The sequence below is a fragment of the Mauremys reevesii genome, linkage group 2 (genome assembly GCF_016161935.1).
Source record: "Mauremys reevesii isolate NIE-2019 linkage group 2, ASM1616193v1, whole genome shotgun sequence".
In the NCBI taxonomy this organism is placed as follows: Eukaryota; Metazoa; Chordata; order Testudines; family Geoemydidae; genus Mauremys; species Mauremys reevesii.
The window spans coordinates 57,829,415-57,845,589 of NC_052624.1; the positions used below are offsets into that span (position 1 = coordinate 57,829,415).

At 42.4% G+C, this 16,175-nt stretch overlaps 1 protein-coding gene across 2 annotated transcripts in view; it reads left to right on the plus strand.

Annotated features, from left to right (window-relative positions):
- ITGB8 (integrin subunit beta 8) overlaps nucleotides 1–16,175 on the plus strand; it is an 86,537-nt gene that overhangs the window by 31,032 nt on the left and 39,330 nt on the right. For both annotated transcript variants that reach the window (XM_039525699.1, XM_039525700.1), the window contains exons 4-6: nucleotides 2,877–3,123; nucleotides 5,665–5,830; nucleotides 12,545–12,703. In XM_039525699.1, the coding sequence (XP_039381633.1) occupies nucleotides 2,877–3,123; nucleotides 5,665–5,830; nucleotides 12,545–12,703 (572 nt within the window). The remainder of the gene's footprint in view (nucleotides 1–2,876; nucleotides 3,124–5,664; nucleotides 5,831–12,544; nucleotides 12,704–16,175) is intronic.

A 16,175-nucleotide genomic window follows, 5' to 3' on the forward strand; every position in this document is an offset into this window, starting at 1 on the left:
CACTTTCAGGTGATATTGTAAACAAGAAGCGGGCAGCATGTTCTCCAGCAAATTGTAACCAAACTTGTTTGTCTGACCGATTGGCTGAAGTAAGACTGACTGGACTTGTAGACTCTAAAGTTATACATTATTTTATTTTTGAATAGGTTTTTTTTGGTACATAATTCTATATTTGTAAGTTCAACTATCATGATAAAGAGATTGCACTATAGTACTTGTATTAGGTGAATTGAAAAATATTTTCTATTGTTTTTTACAGTGCAAATATTTGTAATAAAAATAAATATAAAGTGAGCACTGTACACTTTGTATTCTGTGTTGTAATTGAAATCAGTATATTTGAAAATGTAGAAAACATCCAAAAATATTTAAATAAATGTTGTTCTATTATTACGTGATTAATCACGATAAACTCTTTTAATCGCTTGATGGCCCTATATTTTGTTTGGGTTTTTTTGTTCACATTTACTATCTGCTTGCAAAGGTGCCTAAAGTTGATATAGGGAATAAATTCCCAGGTACCTCTGTACACCTAAACTTGCCCTTGAATGAATGGAAAGTCACTGTCTGACCAACTCAAATATGTGTGATCGTGTGTCCTTCAACTCCCTGTAGTCTACAGAAGGAGAATAGCCACCGTCACAAAGACAATTCCACATTTAATGAGGAAGATGGGTCTTGTGTAGAAAAGCACTAAGGGAATTAAGATCTGAGTCATCTTCAAGCCTTACTACAAGTGTGAAGCACAAGTGAATATTAGCCATCCACCTTTTACACCCTCAAATTATTAAAATGGTGGGTCACATTTTGATACCCTTATTCACACTGAATCATATTTTACTTCTCTAAAAATCCCATTGAGTGCAGTAGGACTACTTGTAGAGTAAGGTGGAATTCAGGCTGAGTAGGGGTCTCGGAATCTGGGCCCCTCCAGCAGCCGTAATTAAATTCTTTTAGGGGCTCTGAAATATTTTGGGCTAATGTGCAACACAACCTTCTGAAAAGCTGGTTTAAGTAATCTGCTTTCTATAAATGAAAAGGAGCTTAGAGATCTCGTCCTAGTCCTAAATGAACATCTGTCCATGTCACAAAGTTTCACAGAGTTAGAGCAACTGCCGGTTTTTGCTTAAGAGAAGCATACGACTGAAATTGCCCACGGTGCTAAGACTCAGAATTGAGCAGATTGGCCACAGTCTGCCCTTAATTAAACCCAGTGATGTTGCATAGGTATAACTGTGGAAGGAATTTGGCTCACTGTATGGCATTTGTATGGTAGGTTATGCAGAATAAAAGTGTGTGCGGGGGGGTGGGGGGGAAGGATTTTTGTTTTGTTTTTAATCCCGGCTTTTAGGATTCACTTACGTAATCAGAAAAGCCAGGCTTTATGTGGAAGAAAATAAAAGCTCTATTTATGACAAAATATTTTACATCATGGGAGTTGCATTGCAAATTAAAGACTGTGAGGTTCATTTTCAAAAAAAAATGTTTTCATTGGCAAGTAGGAAGCATATAGGTAGAATTTCAGCATACTGACATTTTCTTTTATTCATACAAGAGCTGGTCATGGATAAAAGCTGAAATTTCCAGATGGAAAATGTTCACATATACCCCTCCCTGCCCTTCACCCCCCCCCCCCAAAATCATCTGGTAAATTGCCTTTAAAATAGATATATTTGCAGTTTTCATTTTAACTCAATGGGGCAGATCCTCAATTGGTGTCAATTGCAATAGCTCTGTTAAAGTCAACGGAACTTCATCAATTAAAACTAGCTGAGGATCTTGTCTAGCAGTGTCATTAGAGACTAATATCTGGCATAAATGCATAGCCACATTTTTTATGATATATTTTTTTTAAATAGCTTCTGGTCAAGCATGTTGCACACTAGCTTTTGTTGAGCAGCTACAATAATCTGTGCTGTAACCTCTATCCTGCACTTGTTCCTCGCTATTGGTTTGCTATTTCCTCACTGTGTCATGTCATACTAGATTGTAAGATCCTTATGTAGGGATCATGCCATCTTATTTGTTCTGTGAAGCGTCTAGCATATTTTTGGGTGCTGTGAAATAACAAATAACGTAAACCCTCACAATGTTAAAATTAAATGCTACCAAGTTGTGTATTCATGTTGCTGTTTTTTGCTGGCATTGCAAAAACAACAAATAATAATGCAATAGGCTGATCTTTTTAAAGGTTAGTGATTTTTGTTACATAAGAGATTGTAATGTGGCTCTGTGGGACAGACAGACATTTGACATCCTGAGATAAAGGGTTACCTGTGTTTGTTTTTGTCTGAGGTCAGTGTAGGGATTTTTCTTCTTAAACTCACATTTAGTTTTTCTTTAATCCTTGAAAGATTTCTCATTGACTTCTTTAGCACTAATGTAATGGAAAACTTGAAGCCCTACATAACTAGGCATTTCAGGTCCTGTTCTCTTTGGGGTATGTGTATATATAATACCTATAGAGTTAGACACACCCCTCATGGAAATAACAGACCCATTTGTTAGCCAAGTAAAATGGTACAGTTAGAAACTATCAGCCTTGAAGTGATTGAAATTCTTTCAGTTTTTGAGTCATGGTTCCTGTCTGGTATAATGCCAAATGAATTGTGTAATCAAGAATTTAAAAGATAATAGGAAAAGGCCCATTTTTAACAATAACCCATATAGGAGACCGGCTAAATAAGTTTTATAAACAGGCCCTTTTTTTGGATTTGTTTTTGATGTACATTTAAAACTCTAGTTGACTTTAATTTATTTTTTCTGTTTGCCTGCAAATGTTTATGGTGCCTGCAACATTAAAGGTAAATTTGCAGTATTTTGAAAAGGGTACATTTGAAAATATGCAATAAACCTGTTTGTTTCCTTTTAACCAGGAGGTAAAGCAAGCTTTATGTTAAAAGTCCATCCTCTAGAGAAGTATCCGGTGGACCTTTATTATTTAGTTGATGTCTCAGCTTCTATGCACAACAACATAGAAAAATTAAATTCTGTTGGATTTGATTTATCTAAAAAGATGGCAAATATTTCCCTTGATTTTCGACTTGGTTTTGGATCATATGTGGACAAGACTGTGTCACCCTACATTAGCATTCACCCAGAAAGAATCCACAACCAGTGCAGGTATGTAATGATGTATGTTTATTTGGGTAATGCCAAGTGACAAAAATGGTATAAATAATAACTTAACAGGTTATGCTACATTATAATTTTTTTTAAAACTTCACTATGAGTCTTTCTCTTTGATATCAGCTTGGTTTCCCAAGGGAAAAAAAAAAGGCTTCTTTCACACAGTATTCGGTGATTATTTTGAAAATTTCAGAACCACTCAAGGCATATGTTTTGTATATTTTACATATGCTTTTGTGTTTAAAACAGTCAGATATTGTGATTGATTATTTTGCATGTTTATTTCCTAGTAACAGTACTTTCAAAACTTTGTGTGTTAAAATGCTTTCCTTGAAATTTTCCCTTTCATCCCTGTAATACATATTTCTCCCAATCTATTTAACGAACAAAATAAGAACCTTTGGGGTTTGCTTCTGCCATTCTTACTTGGTCAAACCCCCATTTTCCACAAGTGAGAAGTACAGGATTGGACCAATTATTTTTGCATGTCACAGACCGTATTCCTTGTATTCAACATGTATGTAAGGTGAGGGATCACTTTCCATAACCTCTACAGAACAAGACTCCACATAGCACATCCAAATACCCTTATATGTAAATCAAATTGTTTGTGAATAATTAATATTAATCTTTTTTACATCATATATACAGTAACTCCTCACTTAAAGTTGTCCCAGTTAACGTTGTTTCGTTGTTAGGTTGCTGATCAATTAGGGAACGTGCATGTTTAAAGTAGTGCAATGCTCCCGTCTAGCGTTGTTTGGCAGCTGCCTGCTTTGTCCACAGCTTGCAGCATGAGCAGCCTGTTGCAGCTAGCTGGTGGGGGCTTGGAACCTGGGTGAACTGGCAGCCCCCCATCAGCTCCCCACTCCCCTAAGTTCCCTGTGCAGCAGCTGCCCAGCAGGCTATCAGTTGCCTGCAGTTCAGCTGTCCCTCCCCTCACTGCCATGTACTGCTCCTACCCTCTGCCTTGGAGCTGCTCCCTGAAACTCCTGCTTGCTGTGCGGGAGAGAGGGGAGGAAGACGGGGGCTAATGTCAGGGTGTCCCCCTCCCCCCTGCTCCTGCACCCCGTTTACCCCATCTTCCATAGAGCAGGGGAACACATGACAGGGCTCAGGACAGAGGGAGCTTGCTGGCAGCAGCTGTGGTCTCAGCAAGCTGATCTAATTTACAAAGCAGTGTATTTAAGAGTAGGGTCAGCGTACTTAAAGGGGAAATGCGCATCTCTCACACACATGGTGTGTGTGTCTGTCTCTGTCTGTGATGCTGTCTCCCCTCCCTCCATTCTTGCTGCATTGTAGAGTGTGAGAGTTAACCCTTGAGGGCTCAGCCAATTGCTAGTTCATCATTTAGCAGTAAGGCATTCCCTGGGAAATATCCCACCCTCTGACTCCTCCACCTCAACCAAGCTTCACAATCGTCATCACTGTGTACCAGTATTAAATTGTTTAAAACTTATATATATTGTGTGTGTGTATGTGTATATATGTATGTGTGTGTGTGTATATGTATGTGTCTGTGTGTGTGTGTGTATATATATATATATATGTCTTTTGTCTGGTGAAAAAAATTTCCCTGGAACCTAACCCTTAACATCGTTTCGCTTAAAGTCACATTTTTCAGAAACATAACTTCAACATTAAGTGAGGAGTTACTGTACTTTTTGCTACATATTAGCTCTACTGTAAGGGCCTGAACCCAAGTCCATTTAAATCAATGGGCATCTTTTCAATTATTTCATCGGCTTTGGATCAGGAACTGTCTCTCTGAATCATTTAAGCACTTATGTATGTGCTTCAGTCCCACTGAAGTCAGTGCTCAACTGTGTTGCAGAAAAAAGGCCTAATCTGTGGGTTCTGGAATTAGCTCAGCTATCTCTTACTCAAAGCTTCCTTAACATAAAGTGGTAAAATTTGTTTAACCTCTGAGAATTTGAGAACATAGTCTTCCATCTGTGTGGCTATATAACTATTATTAATCTCAATGTGAGATATATTCATATGTTTATGCCCTTTAGAGTTGATTTTTTTTAGGTTTTGATTCTGTAGCTCATAGTCATGTGAAATTGTTACGGGATCTGGTCCTTAGTATGTAGTAGTTTTTTTATCAGGACACAAAAAATTTGAATGTGAAGTCTAATTGTTCCCTTTCTTAGGGATTCCAAAGGGATAATGTGCTGTTTGAAGTTATATCGTCTCTTGTCGTATTTTGCTGTACATTAAATTCGATACTTCAGCATTGCTCATTTTCTGTTATGATTGCATGAATTAGGATTGGGTACACTTTTCAAATAACTAGAAGAAAAAAAACATGCGCTAATTTTTGTTCAACATGAACTAGAAATATTTCTCGTTCAAGTGAGTCTAATAAAGATTCTTGTATAAAAAAATCTCTCTCTCTCTCTCTCTCTCTCTCTCTATTTTTCAAAATGTCGATATTCACATGTTCCATAAAACCCATTCAGTATTGGAGTTATTAAAATTATTTTTAAATAATAATATAATATGTTGGGCTTGCTTTGTTTTCTCCTACAGTGATTATAATCTAGATTGTATGCCACCTCATGGCTACATTCATGTGCTGTCCCTGACTGACAACATAGCAGAGTTCAAAAATGCAGTGAATAAACAAAAGATCTCTGGGAATATTGATACACCTGAAGGGGGGTTTGATGCTATGCTTCAGGCAGCTGTGTGCCAGGTAAGATTTCTGAACAAACAACTGAATGTCAGTTCAGCAACAGATCTGTATTTATCATTGTTTCTGTTCTCAATGATACTGAGCCCTTATAGTAATCATGCTCCTTATCAACTTTATGCCTGACAGAGGCATTACATTTCCCCACAGCGCCATTCCAGTCTCCAAGCCATCATCAAGGATAATGTCCTCTTGCTGGAGGAGGACTGACTAGGAACATCCCTTTCAGTGCTCACAATTGATGTGTCTCTTGTATGGGGAAAAAAGGTTATGGAAAAATTAGGGCTGTTGATTAATCGCAGTTAACTCATGCGATTAACTCAAAAAATTAATCATGATTACAAAAATGTATCACGATTAATTGCCATTTTAATCGCGCTGTTAAACAATAGAATACAAATTGAAATTTATTAAATATTTTAGATGATTTTCTACATTTTCAAATATATTGATTTCAAATACAACACAGAATACAAAGTTTACAATGCTCACTTTATATTATTATTTTTATAACAAATCTTTGCATTGTAAAAATGATAAACAAAAGAAACAGTATTTTTCAATTCACCTCAGACAAGTACCATAATGTGAAACAGGTAAACAAGTACCCTTTATCATGAAAATGCAACTTACAGATATAGATTTATTTTATTTTTTTGTTACATTGTTTTATTTTTGAGTGAAGTTATGTAAGACAAGCAAGTTTGTTTACATTTACGGGAGATAATGCTGCCATCTCCTTATTTACAGTGTCACCTGAAATTGAGAACAGGCATTCACATGACACTTTTGTAGCTGGCATTGCCAGGTATTTGTGTTTACCAGATATGCTAAACATTCATATGCCCCTTTATGCTTCAGCCATCATTGCAGAGGACATGCTTCCATGACAATGACACTCGTTAAAAAAATAATAGATTAATTAAATTTTGACTGAAGTCCTTGGGGGAGAATAGTATGCCTCCTTGTCTATTTTACCCACATTCTGTCATGTATTTCATGTTCTAGCAGTCTTGGATGATGACCCAGCACATGTTGTTTGTTTTAAGAACACTTTCACTGCAGATTTGACAAAACGCAAAGAAGGCTCCAATTTGAGATTTCTAAAGATAGCTACAGCTCTCGACCCAAGGTTTAAGAATCTGAAGTGCCTTCCAAAATCTAAGAGGCACAAGGGGTAGAGCATGCTTTCAGAAGTCTTAAAAGAGCAATGCTCTGATACAGAAACTACAAACCCTGAACCACCAAAAAAGAAAATCAACCTTTTGCTGGTGGCATCTGACTCAGATGATAAAAGTGAACATGCATTGGTCTAGACTGCTTTGGATCATTATCGAGCAGAACCTGTCATCAACATGGACGCATGTCCGCTGGAATAGTGGTTGAAGCATGAAGGGACATCATTAGCGTATCTGGCACGTAAATATCTTGTGGTGCCGGCTACAACATTGCCATGAGAATGCCTTTCTCACTTTCAGGTGACATTGTAAACAAGAAGTGGGCGGTATTATCTCCTGTAAATGTGAACAGACTTGGTTGTCTGAGTGACTGGCTGAACAAGAAGTAGGACTGAGTGGACTTGTAGGCTCTAAAGTTGTTTTATTTTTGAATGCAGGTGGTGTTGTTTTTTGTACGTAATTCTGCATTTCTAAGTTCAACTTTCATGATAAAGAGATTGTGCTACAGTACTTGTTTTTGGTGAATTGAAAAATACTATTCATTTTGTTTTTTACAGCACAAATATTTGTAATAAAAATAAATATAAAGTGAACACTACACTTTTTCTGTGTTGTAGTTGAAATCAATATATTTGAAAATGTAGAAAACATACAAAAATATTTAAATAAATGGTATTCTATTATTGTTTAACAGTATGATTAATCATGATTCATTTTATTAATCATTTGACAGCCCTAGTAAAAATGGCACTTTCCTACTTAACAGATTTGGTCCGTGTGTCTGTGATCCGATGCAAGAGTGCTGATTTCATTGACAAAAAAAAGTTTTACTGTGTCTTATTCCTGTTAGCACAGCAGAGTCAACAACACAGTGGGAGACAGAGCTGGGAGCAAGTTCTCCTGCATCAACAGAATTGTTTACTAAGCTCCAATCAGTTGCATTTACACAAGTTATTAAAGGTGTAATTTAAAGTCAGGAGTTGAATGAATGTAACTGAGGATCAGATTTGGCCTGAAAACTTTTATTATTGGTAATGGAAAATTCCAATCTTGATTCTCCTATCATGGGTTGGATTTTCAGGGTTGGCAGTTAGAAACAACTAACTGTAAATATATAAACTGAACAGCTGATATTTTTAAATCATTGAGACACAATGATAAAATCCCATGTAACAGTTTTATGCTCTTTAAAGAGCGGACCTGCTCTTTAGCTAACCAAAGAAGGATCCCACTGAGCAATACAGAATCCTCCCTCTACCTTTGTTCTGAGGGCTGCACATGTGGTTTGAACTTTCTAAAATCCTCCATTTTCGAAAATATTTGAGTACTAAATTGTCATTGCCTTGTATGGTTTTAGCATACAGATGCATTTCAGTGTCAGTTCAATCTTGTAAAGAGTTTGTACTTTAAAAAAACAAAAAAACCCACCTTACTGCATGCTTACAGAAACATCTTAATACTCCTCAAAGTAGAAAAGAATGAGGAAAGATCTACATGATACACAAAATTGAGTGTCCATCCAGTCCTCTTGCTTTTTGCTTTGTGAAGCAATGCAATGCTTGTCGAGCTTAGCAGGTAGGACTTCTGGACAATGGTACTGTTCATGTCAAGAGGATCAGGCTTCTTTTTCATGGTTCTTCTCTCTTATCCATTTATACATTTTCTTTTAGGACAGGGGAATGAGTTGAGAGAATAATCACCCAAAAAACACCCCACCAAAAACAGATTAACTGTGGGCTTCTTTATATTTAAAAGCTGAATAGTGTAAAGCGGGAAAATAAACACAAAACATAGATATTCTGTTCACAGCTGCTACAAAAATTACTTTGAAGCACTGAAAGGATTTCTTGCATTTAAATGTTGATCACTGGATACATTCCATACTTCTGCCATTCAAGTTCGAAAGGGATTATATGCTTCCAAAAATAATAGAATGGAAACATTCATGAGTATAGACAGTCCTTCCCGTTAATTGAATTGTTGACTAAAATGGATGAGAACAATGTGCATTTCATAACAACAAGTGTGAGCTGTAAGTTAATTAATACGAACTAATTTTTCATAGAGCAGAACTTTCTAATTTGCTCTGAGTAGGAGATTCGTTGCCAATTACCATTTTTACAAATTAGAGTGTAAAGTGTAGTTGAGCTTAATTATTTAGGACAGGGGTCGGCAACCTTTCAGAAGTAGTGTGCTGAGTCTTAATTTATTCACTTTAATTTAAGGTTTCGCATGCCGGTAATACATTTTAATGTTTTTTAGAAGGTCTCTCTCTATAAGTCTGTATATTATATAACTAAACTAGTGTTGTATTGTAAAATAAACAAGGTTTTCAAAATGTTTAACAAACTTCATTTAAAATTAAATTAAAATGTTGATCTTACGCCACCGGCCCACTCAGCCCGCTGCTGGTCTGGGGCTCTGTTCACCTAGGCTGGCAGCGGGCTGAGCGGGGCCTGCAGCCAGGACCCCGGCTGGCAAGGGTCCGGCAGCCAGAACCCCAGACCGGCAGCAGACTGTGCGGGGCCGGCAGTCGGTACCCCAGACTGGGAGTGGGCTGAGCCACTCAGCTCACTGCTGCTCAGGGGTTCCATCCGCCGGCTCCTGCCAGCTGGGATCCTGAGTGCCGGATCCACTCAGCCCGCTGCCAGTCTGAGGTCCCGTCCCTGCCCACATACAGTGGGTACCTACCTTCTCCCTGGTTCTGGCCCATTCTCTTCCTCTCTCTGCACTGAGCTGAGGGTGGGAGTGCACTGAGCACAGGGCTGGGGATGAAGGGTCTGGCCAGGAGCTAGAATGAGAGAGGGGGCTCAGGGTTGGGGCAGGATGTTTGGGTGTGGGGCACTTACCTGAGTAGCTCCCATTTGATGTGAGGGGTGCAGGTGGGAATGTGGGGGGAGGGAGTGCAGGAGTTCCTGTTTGGTGTTCAGAGTGGGGGTGGGGATGTGGGGGGTCATGGGATGGGGGGGCTGGGGATGGGGGGGTGCCAGAGTCAGGGCTGGGGATGGGGGGGGTGAAGGAGTCAAGCAGAGGGCTGGGTATGTATGAGGGAGGTACAGGGCTCAGGGCGGGGGCGTGGGGGGTGTGCGGGCTCAGGGCAGAGGGCTGGGTGACTGCCCCCCTCAGAACCTCCCACCCCTCACTCCTTGTCCCCTGATTACCCCCTCCTGGGACCCCTGCCCCTAACTGCCCCCTGGATCCCATCCCCTATCTAAAGCTCCCTGCTTCTTGTCCCCTGCCTGCCCCCCTAGGACCCTACCCCCTACCTGTCCCCTGCCAACCCAACCCCTCTCCACACCCCTGCCTCCTGATAGGACCCCCAGAACTCCCGACTCATCCAACCCCCCCAGCTCCTTGTCCCCTGACCACCCCCTCCAGAGACCCCCCACCCTAACTGCCCCCCAGGACCCTCCTTGCTCCCTGTTCCCTGGCTGCCCTGATCCCTATCCACCCCCGACAGACCCCGGGACTCCCATGCCCCATCCACCTCCCTGCTCCCTGACTGCCCCCTCCCGAGACCTCCCACCCCAAATCACCCCACCGGGATCCCACCCCTATCCAACCCACCCTGCTCCCTATCCCCTGACTGCCCCCACCCCTTATCCAACCCCCCCAGCCCTGGGCCCCTTATCATGAGGCTCCTAGCAGCATGTTCTCCTCTGCGCAGAGCCAGACACGCTGCCCCATGGGAGCGGGCAGCCCCGCCCCTCAGAGCGCTGCGTGTGTGGCGGCATGGCTCCAGGGGAGCGGGGAAAGTGGGGGAGGGGCCGGGGGCTTGCTGCGCTTGGTCGGGCGCTCCGGCCCAGGAGCACGGACCCCGCGGCTTGCTGCGCCGGGAGAGTGGGGCCATTTGCTCACTCCCTGCCTGGGCACACCCGGCACACCCCGTGCACATGCCTATGCTTCTGCCCCCCATGGGGGGGAGTGGAGGGCGGAGAAGAGCGGTCCGGGCCGGGCTGGGAAGGATTTTTAATGGCACGCTGCTGCCTGCTGGGACTCCAGCCATTAAAAATCGGCTCACGTGCCATCTTTGGCATGCTTGCCATAGGTTGCTGACCCCTGATTTAGGATAATACTTCACAGCCCACTCTTTTCCCATCCTACAGCTCGCCATCCTTTGGTCTGTGTTTCTCAGAATCATAGCTAATTGGTTTTATGCAGCTCCATGTGACATTTTATCCAATTATGTAATGGACTCATTTGCATATGCCCATAAACTTCATCTGACTGTCGCCGTACCCTGTCCTAAGCAGTGGCAGGTTAGGACATGGAGCTGCACAAATTTTGGCAGAGCAGGCACCACAGCACCCCTTTGCAGCTAGAAGGAGCCACAGGCCAGCTCTGCAGCCCAGCTGAATATATGCCTGGGTTGACAAATGCCTGGGTGTCAGACCTGATGCTGAACTTGATGTCATACATGATGCTGCCGGCAGCAGTGAGCCATCTGGCCCCAGCCAGCCCCACCTCTTCCCATTCCTGCTCTGCCTCCGCCCCCATTCCAACTCTTCCCCCAAGCCCCCACCTCTTTCCGGCTTCCGTCCCTTCCCCAAGCAGTGCTGGGAGCAGGCGGGGTGGAATGGGCTGGGGCCAGGTTGTTTACTGCTGCCAACACCAGGCCCCCCACTAATCCCCGTGTCAAGGCCGCCCTTGACCCCGTGTCCTCCTGAAGTGTGGGGCCCCACAAAGTGCAGGCTCTGGGGCGGTTGCTGCGGTCCGTCCTGTGGACGGAATGGCTCTGCTTGGATCTGTTCTGGGCACCACCAAAAATTACACAAAGGTGGTGCCCATGATTGAGAGTTGTGATTTTTTTTCATGTTAAATTTTGTTGAGTAGAATGCGTGCAATAGCCTAACTGATGCTATGTTTTGTGTCCCTTTTGAGAAGTGTAAGGAATTTGCAAAAAAAACAGTGTTTCTCTTATTTTGACTCTGGTATCAAGTATATTAAAAAATGTGTTGCATTCATTCAGAGAATTGCTTTGTGTGTTTCTTGTATGTAATGATCTCAAATCAAAGAATTTTACAAACACTGTGCAGTTGAGTTGATAGGTACTAACATCACAAATGGAATTTTGCAGTTGTGTTATACCAACATGTATATTGCACAACACATATTTCTGACTCAATTTTTATGGGTGATGTCTCTTCTCCCCCGCCCCCTTTTTTAAAAAGAAGAGACAAGTCAATGGAAAATAAATCCATCTGCTCCAAGGTGGATTGAAACTAACAGAACTCACTTCTTGTGGACTTGCTAACCCTATGCCTCAATCCTGCAAAGCATTTAAACATGTGCAGGACTTTGCTCACATAAGTGCTTTGCAGGATCAGGATAAATACCAAGCTCCATGTGTAAAGAATTAGTGCTTTAACTACTTCATCTGCCTCGAGTGTGTGCTAACACTCAGCTTCAGTGCTTATGTTTTATTTTTAAGCAGTGCAGTACCTGAAAATAGACTTACATTGGACTTCTAAGTCATATTTACCATTATAGAATTAAAAGAGTTAAATTTCATTCTCATGCCTACTTTTTTTTCTTTTAGAGCCATATTGGTTGGCGCAAAGAAGCAAAGCGATTACTTCTTGTGATGACAGATCAGACCTCTCATCTGGCCCTTGATAGTAAATTGGCCGGGATAGTAATTCCCAATGATGGAAATTGCCATCTGAAAGATAACGTGTACATCAAAGCTACAAGTATGGTAAGGTATATGTCATACACTCTTACCTTTGGGAAGCCAATGCATTGTCAAATTTAAAAATCAAGATTTTAAATTGGCACTAAACTGATGCAAGAATTTTTAATGAATCAGTAAACTCAGGGGTTGTACTGTAGGACTGGAGAATTGCTAACATAGTCCTGTTTCTAAAAAGGGGGTGGGGGAAGTTATCCGAGTAACTTTAGGCCTGTTAGTTTGACATCTGTAGTATGCAAGGTCTTGGGAAAAAAATTGATGAAGAAAGTAGTTAAGGATATTGAGGTCAGTGGTAATTGGGACAAAATACAATATGGTTTTACAAAAGGTAGATCGTGCCAAACCAGCCTGATCTCCTTCTTTGAGAAGGTAACAGACTTTTTTAGACAAAGAAAATGCAGTGGATCTAATTTACCTCGATTTCAGTAAGGCATTTGATACGGTTCCCCATGGGGAATTATTAGCTAAATTGGAAAAGATGGGGAGCAATATGAAAATTGAAAGGTGGATAAGGAACTGGTTAAAGGGGAGACTACAACAGGTCATACTGAAAGGTGAACTGTCAGGCTGGAGAGAGGTTACTAGTGGAGTTCCTCAGGGATCGGTTTTGGGACCAATCTTATTTAATCTTTTTATTACTGACCTTGGCACAAAATATGGGAATGTGCTAATAAAGTTTGTGGCTGACACAAAGCTGGGAGGTATTTCTAACACAGAGAAGGACTGGGATATCATACAGGAAGATCTGGATGACCTTGTAAACTGGAGTAATAGTAATGGGATGAAATTTAATAGTGAAAAGTGCAAGGTCATGGATTTAGGGATTAACAAGAAGAATTTTGGTTATAAATTGGGGACACATCAGTTGGAAGTAACAGAGGAGGAGAAGGCCCTTGGAGTATTGGTTGATCACAGGATGACTATGAGCCGCCAATGTGATATGGCCGTTAAAAAAGCTAATGCAGTCTTGGGATGCATCAGGCCAGGTATTTCCAGTAAAGATAAGGAGGTGTTAGTACCATTATACAAGACACTGGAGAGACCTCATCTGGAATATTGTGTGCAGTTCTGGTATCCCATGTTTAAGAAGGATGAATTCAAACTGGAACAGGTACAGAGAAGGGCTATTATGATGATCCGAGGAATGGAAAACCTGTCTTATGAAAGGAGACTGAAAGAGCTTGGCTCGTTTAGCCTAACCAGAAGAAGGCTGATGGGAGATACGATTGCTCTTTATAAATATATCAGAGGGATAAATATCAGGGAGAGACAGGCATTATTTAAGCTTAGTACCAATGTGGACACAAGAACAAATGGATATAAATTGGACACTAGGAAGTTTAGACTTGAAATTAGATGAAGATTTCTAACCATTAGAGGAGTGATGTTCTGGAACAGACTTCTAAGGGGAGTAGTGGGGGCAAAAGACATATCTGGCTTCAAGACTAAGCTTGATAAGTTTATGGAGGGAATGGTATGATGGGATAGCCTAATTTTGGCAATTAATTCATCTTTGATTATTAGCAGGTAAATATGCCCAATGGTCTGTGATGGGAAGTTAGATGGGTTGGGATCTGAGTTACTACAGAGAATTCTTTCCTGGGTGCTGGCTAGTGAGTCTTGCCCACATGCTCAGGGTTTAGCTGATTGCCATATTTGGGGTCAGGAAGGAATTTTCCTCAAGGGCAGATTGGCAGAGGCCCTGGAGGTTTTTCGCCTTCCTCTGCAGCGTGGGGTGCGGGTCACTTGCTGGAGGATTCTGTGCACCTGGAGGTCTTTAAACCACGATTTGAGGACTTCAGTAACTCAGACATAGGTTAGGGGTTTGTTACAGGAGTGGGTGGGTGAGATTCTGTGGCCTGCGTTGTGCAGGAGGTCAGACTAGATGATCATAATGGTCCCTTCTGACCTTAAAGTCTATGAGTCTATGATACTTCTACTCAAATTAGTAAAACATTAATATTTGCCTTAGTAAGCAGGATGTAGGACCAAGAAGAAGTGTGGTGGAAGTAAAATTATTGACATCCTTTCTAGCCAATGTAAAATATTTCAATAATCCATTTTGGTGAGGTCAGCAGTGTTCTGCAAAGCACAGTATAAGAAGGTATTTTTAGGAGGAAAGTTACTATCTGATAGATCTCCTGCATCTGTTGTATAGAATGTAAAAGGGAAGGAGGGAAATCATCATTTTGTTGCATTACTCTGCACGAGAATATGCTAGCAATTTGCAGAAGTCTTGCATTATATGGTAGGGACTCGTTCTAGTAAATCAAACAGTGATAGTGCTTTAAAGTCAGGGAGGATGCTTTGTGGCATTGAAGGGAGTAAAGGATAGGGCCTTATAGAAATCACGCAGGAAGGATGATGTATGATAGCAAGAAACTAATTCGATCTTGGCACACTAAAAGGAGTCTTGTGCCAGAGGGGTTTAAAGAGCTAGCATGCATTTTGATACATCTAAATTCCACCCGGCATGACTTACTGTTTTATATATTCGTGCAAAAAATGCATCAAATACACTGGCATGCAATGATAATCTGTTTATATTCAGCAGGCTTGTTTTAGCTTTCAGAAGTCTTCTTCAATAATGTATGAAAGATTCTATAGTTTTGGAAAGCAATTTTTGTCAGATTTGTAGGGTTTAGTGAAATTGCTTAATCTTAGTTCAGTTGAGGGAATAGGAATCACCGCCTAACCGATACAATACCATAAATTAGCAGCAAGGCCAGCTCTGGCTTTTTTGCTACCACAAGCAAAAAAAAAAAAAAAAAAAAAAGCCCTGCGGGGCAGGGTGCAAACTTTCAGCTAGCAGGACTCCCTGCAGACGTGCCCCAGGCAGTGGAGTGTGTGCCCCAGCTAGCAAGGGGGGAGGGGGACAGACGGGGGGGAGAGAGAGAAGGGAGGCGGCCAGGGCTTCCTTCAGCCAGGGCGCTTACCACTCAGTCCCTCCGCTGCACCGTCTGCCGGGCGGGCTCCATGCCTTTCCGGTTGGTGGTAGGGTGACCAGATCACCCAGGTCAAATATCGGGACGCGGGGGGGCGGGGCGGGGGCAGAGCAAAAAAAAAAATCCCCCACCCCCGATTCCTCCTCCCTCCGCAAGCGCTGGAGGGAGGCCCGGGAGACTCAGGGGAGCACGGGGCCGGGGTGAGTGTGAGTCCAGCCTGGCCCCGAGCAGGCAGGACTCAGGTGCGGTACCTGGAGGGAGAGTACGGGGTGGCCTGCGGGGCCAGGCAGCGGCTGTTCTCCCCACCTGGGCAGCAGGACTCGGGAGCAGCCGCTGCTGCAGCTCCCACTGCCACGGGGGGAAGAAGCGGCCGCTGGCCAAGCTCGGCAGCTGCGGCTCTGGCGCCCACGAACCCCCCGAGCCCGGGCCTGCTGCGGGGACCCAGCGCGCACGCTGCGCATACCCAGCCCCTGGCCACTCGCGTCTGGGCTGGCTGCCCAGCTGGTGCAATCCTGCGGGCGGCCTCGGAGTGG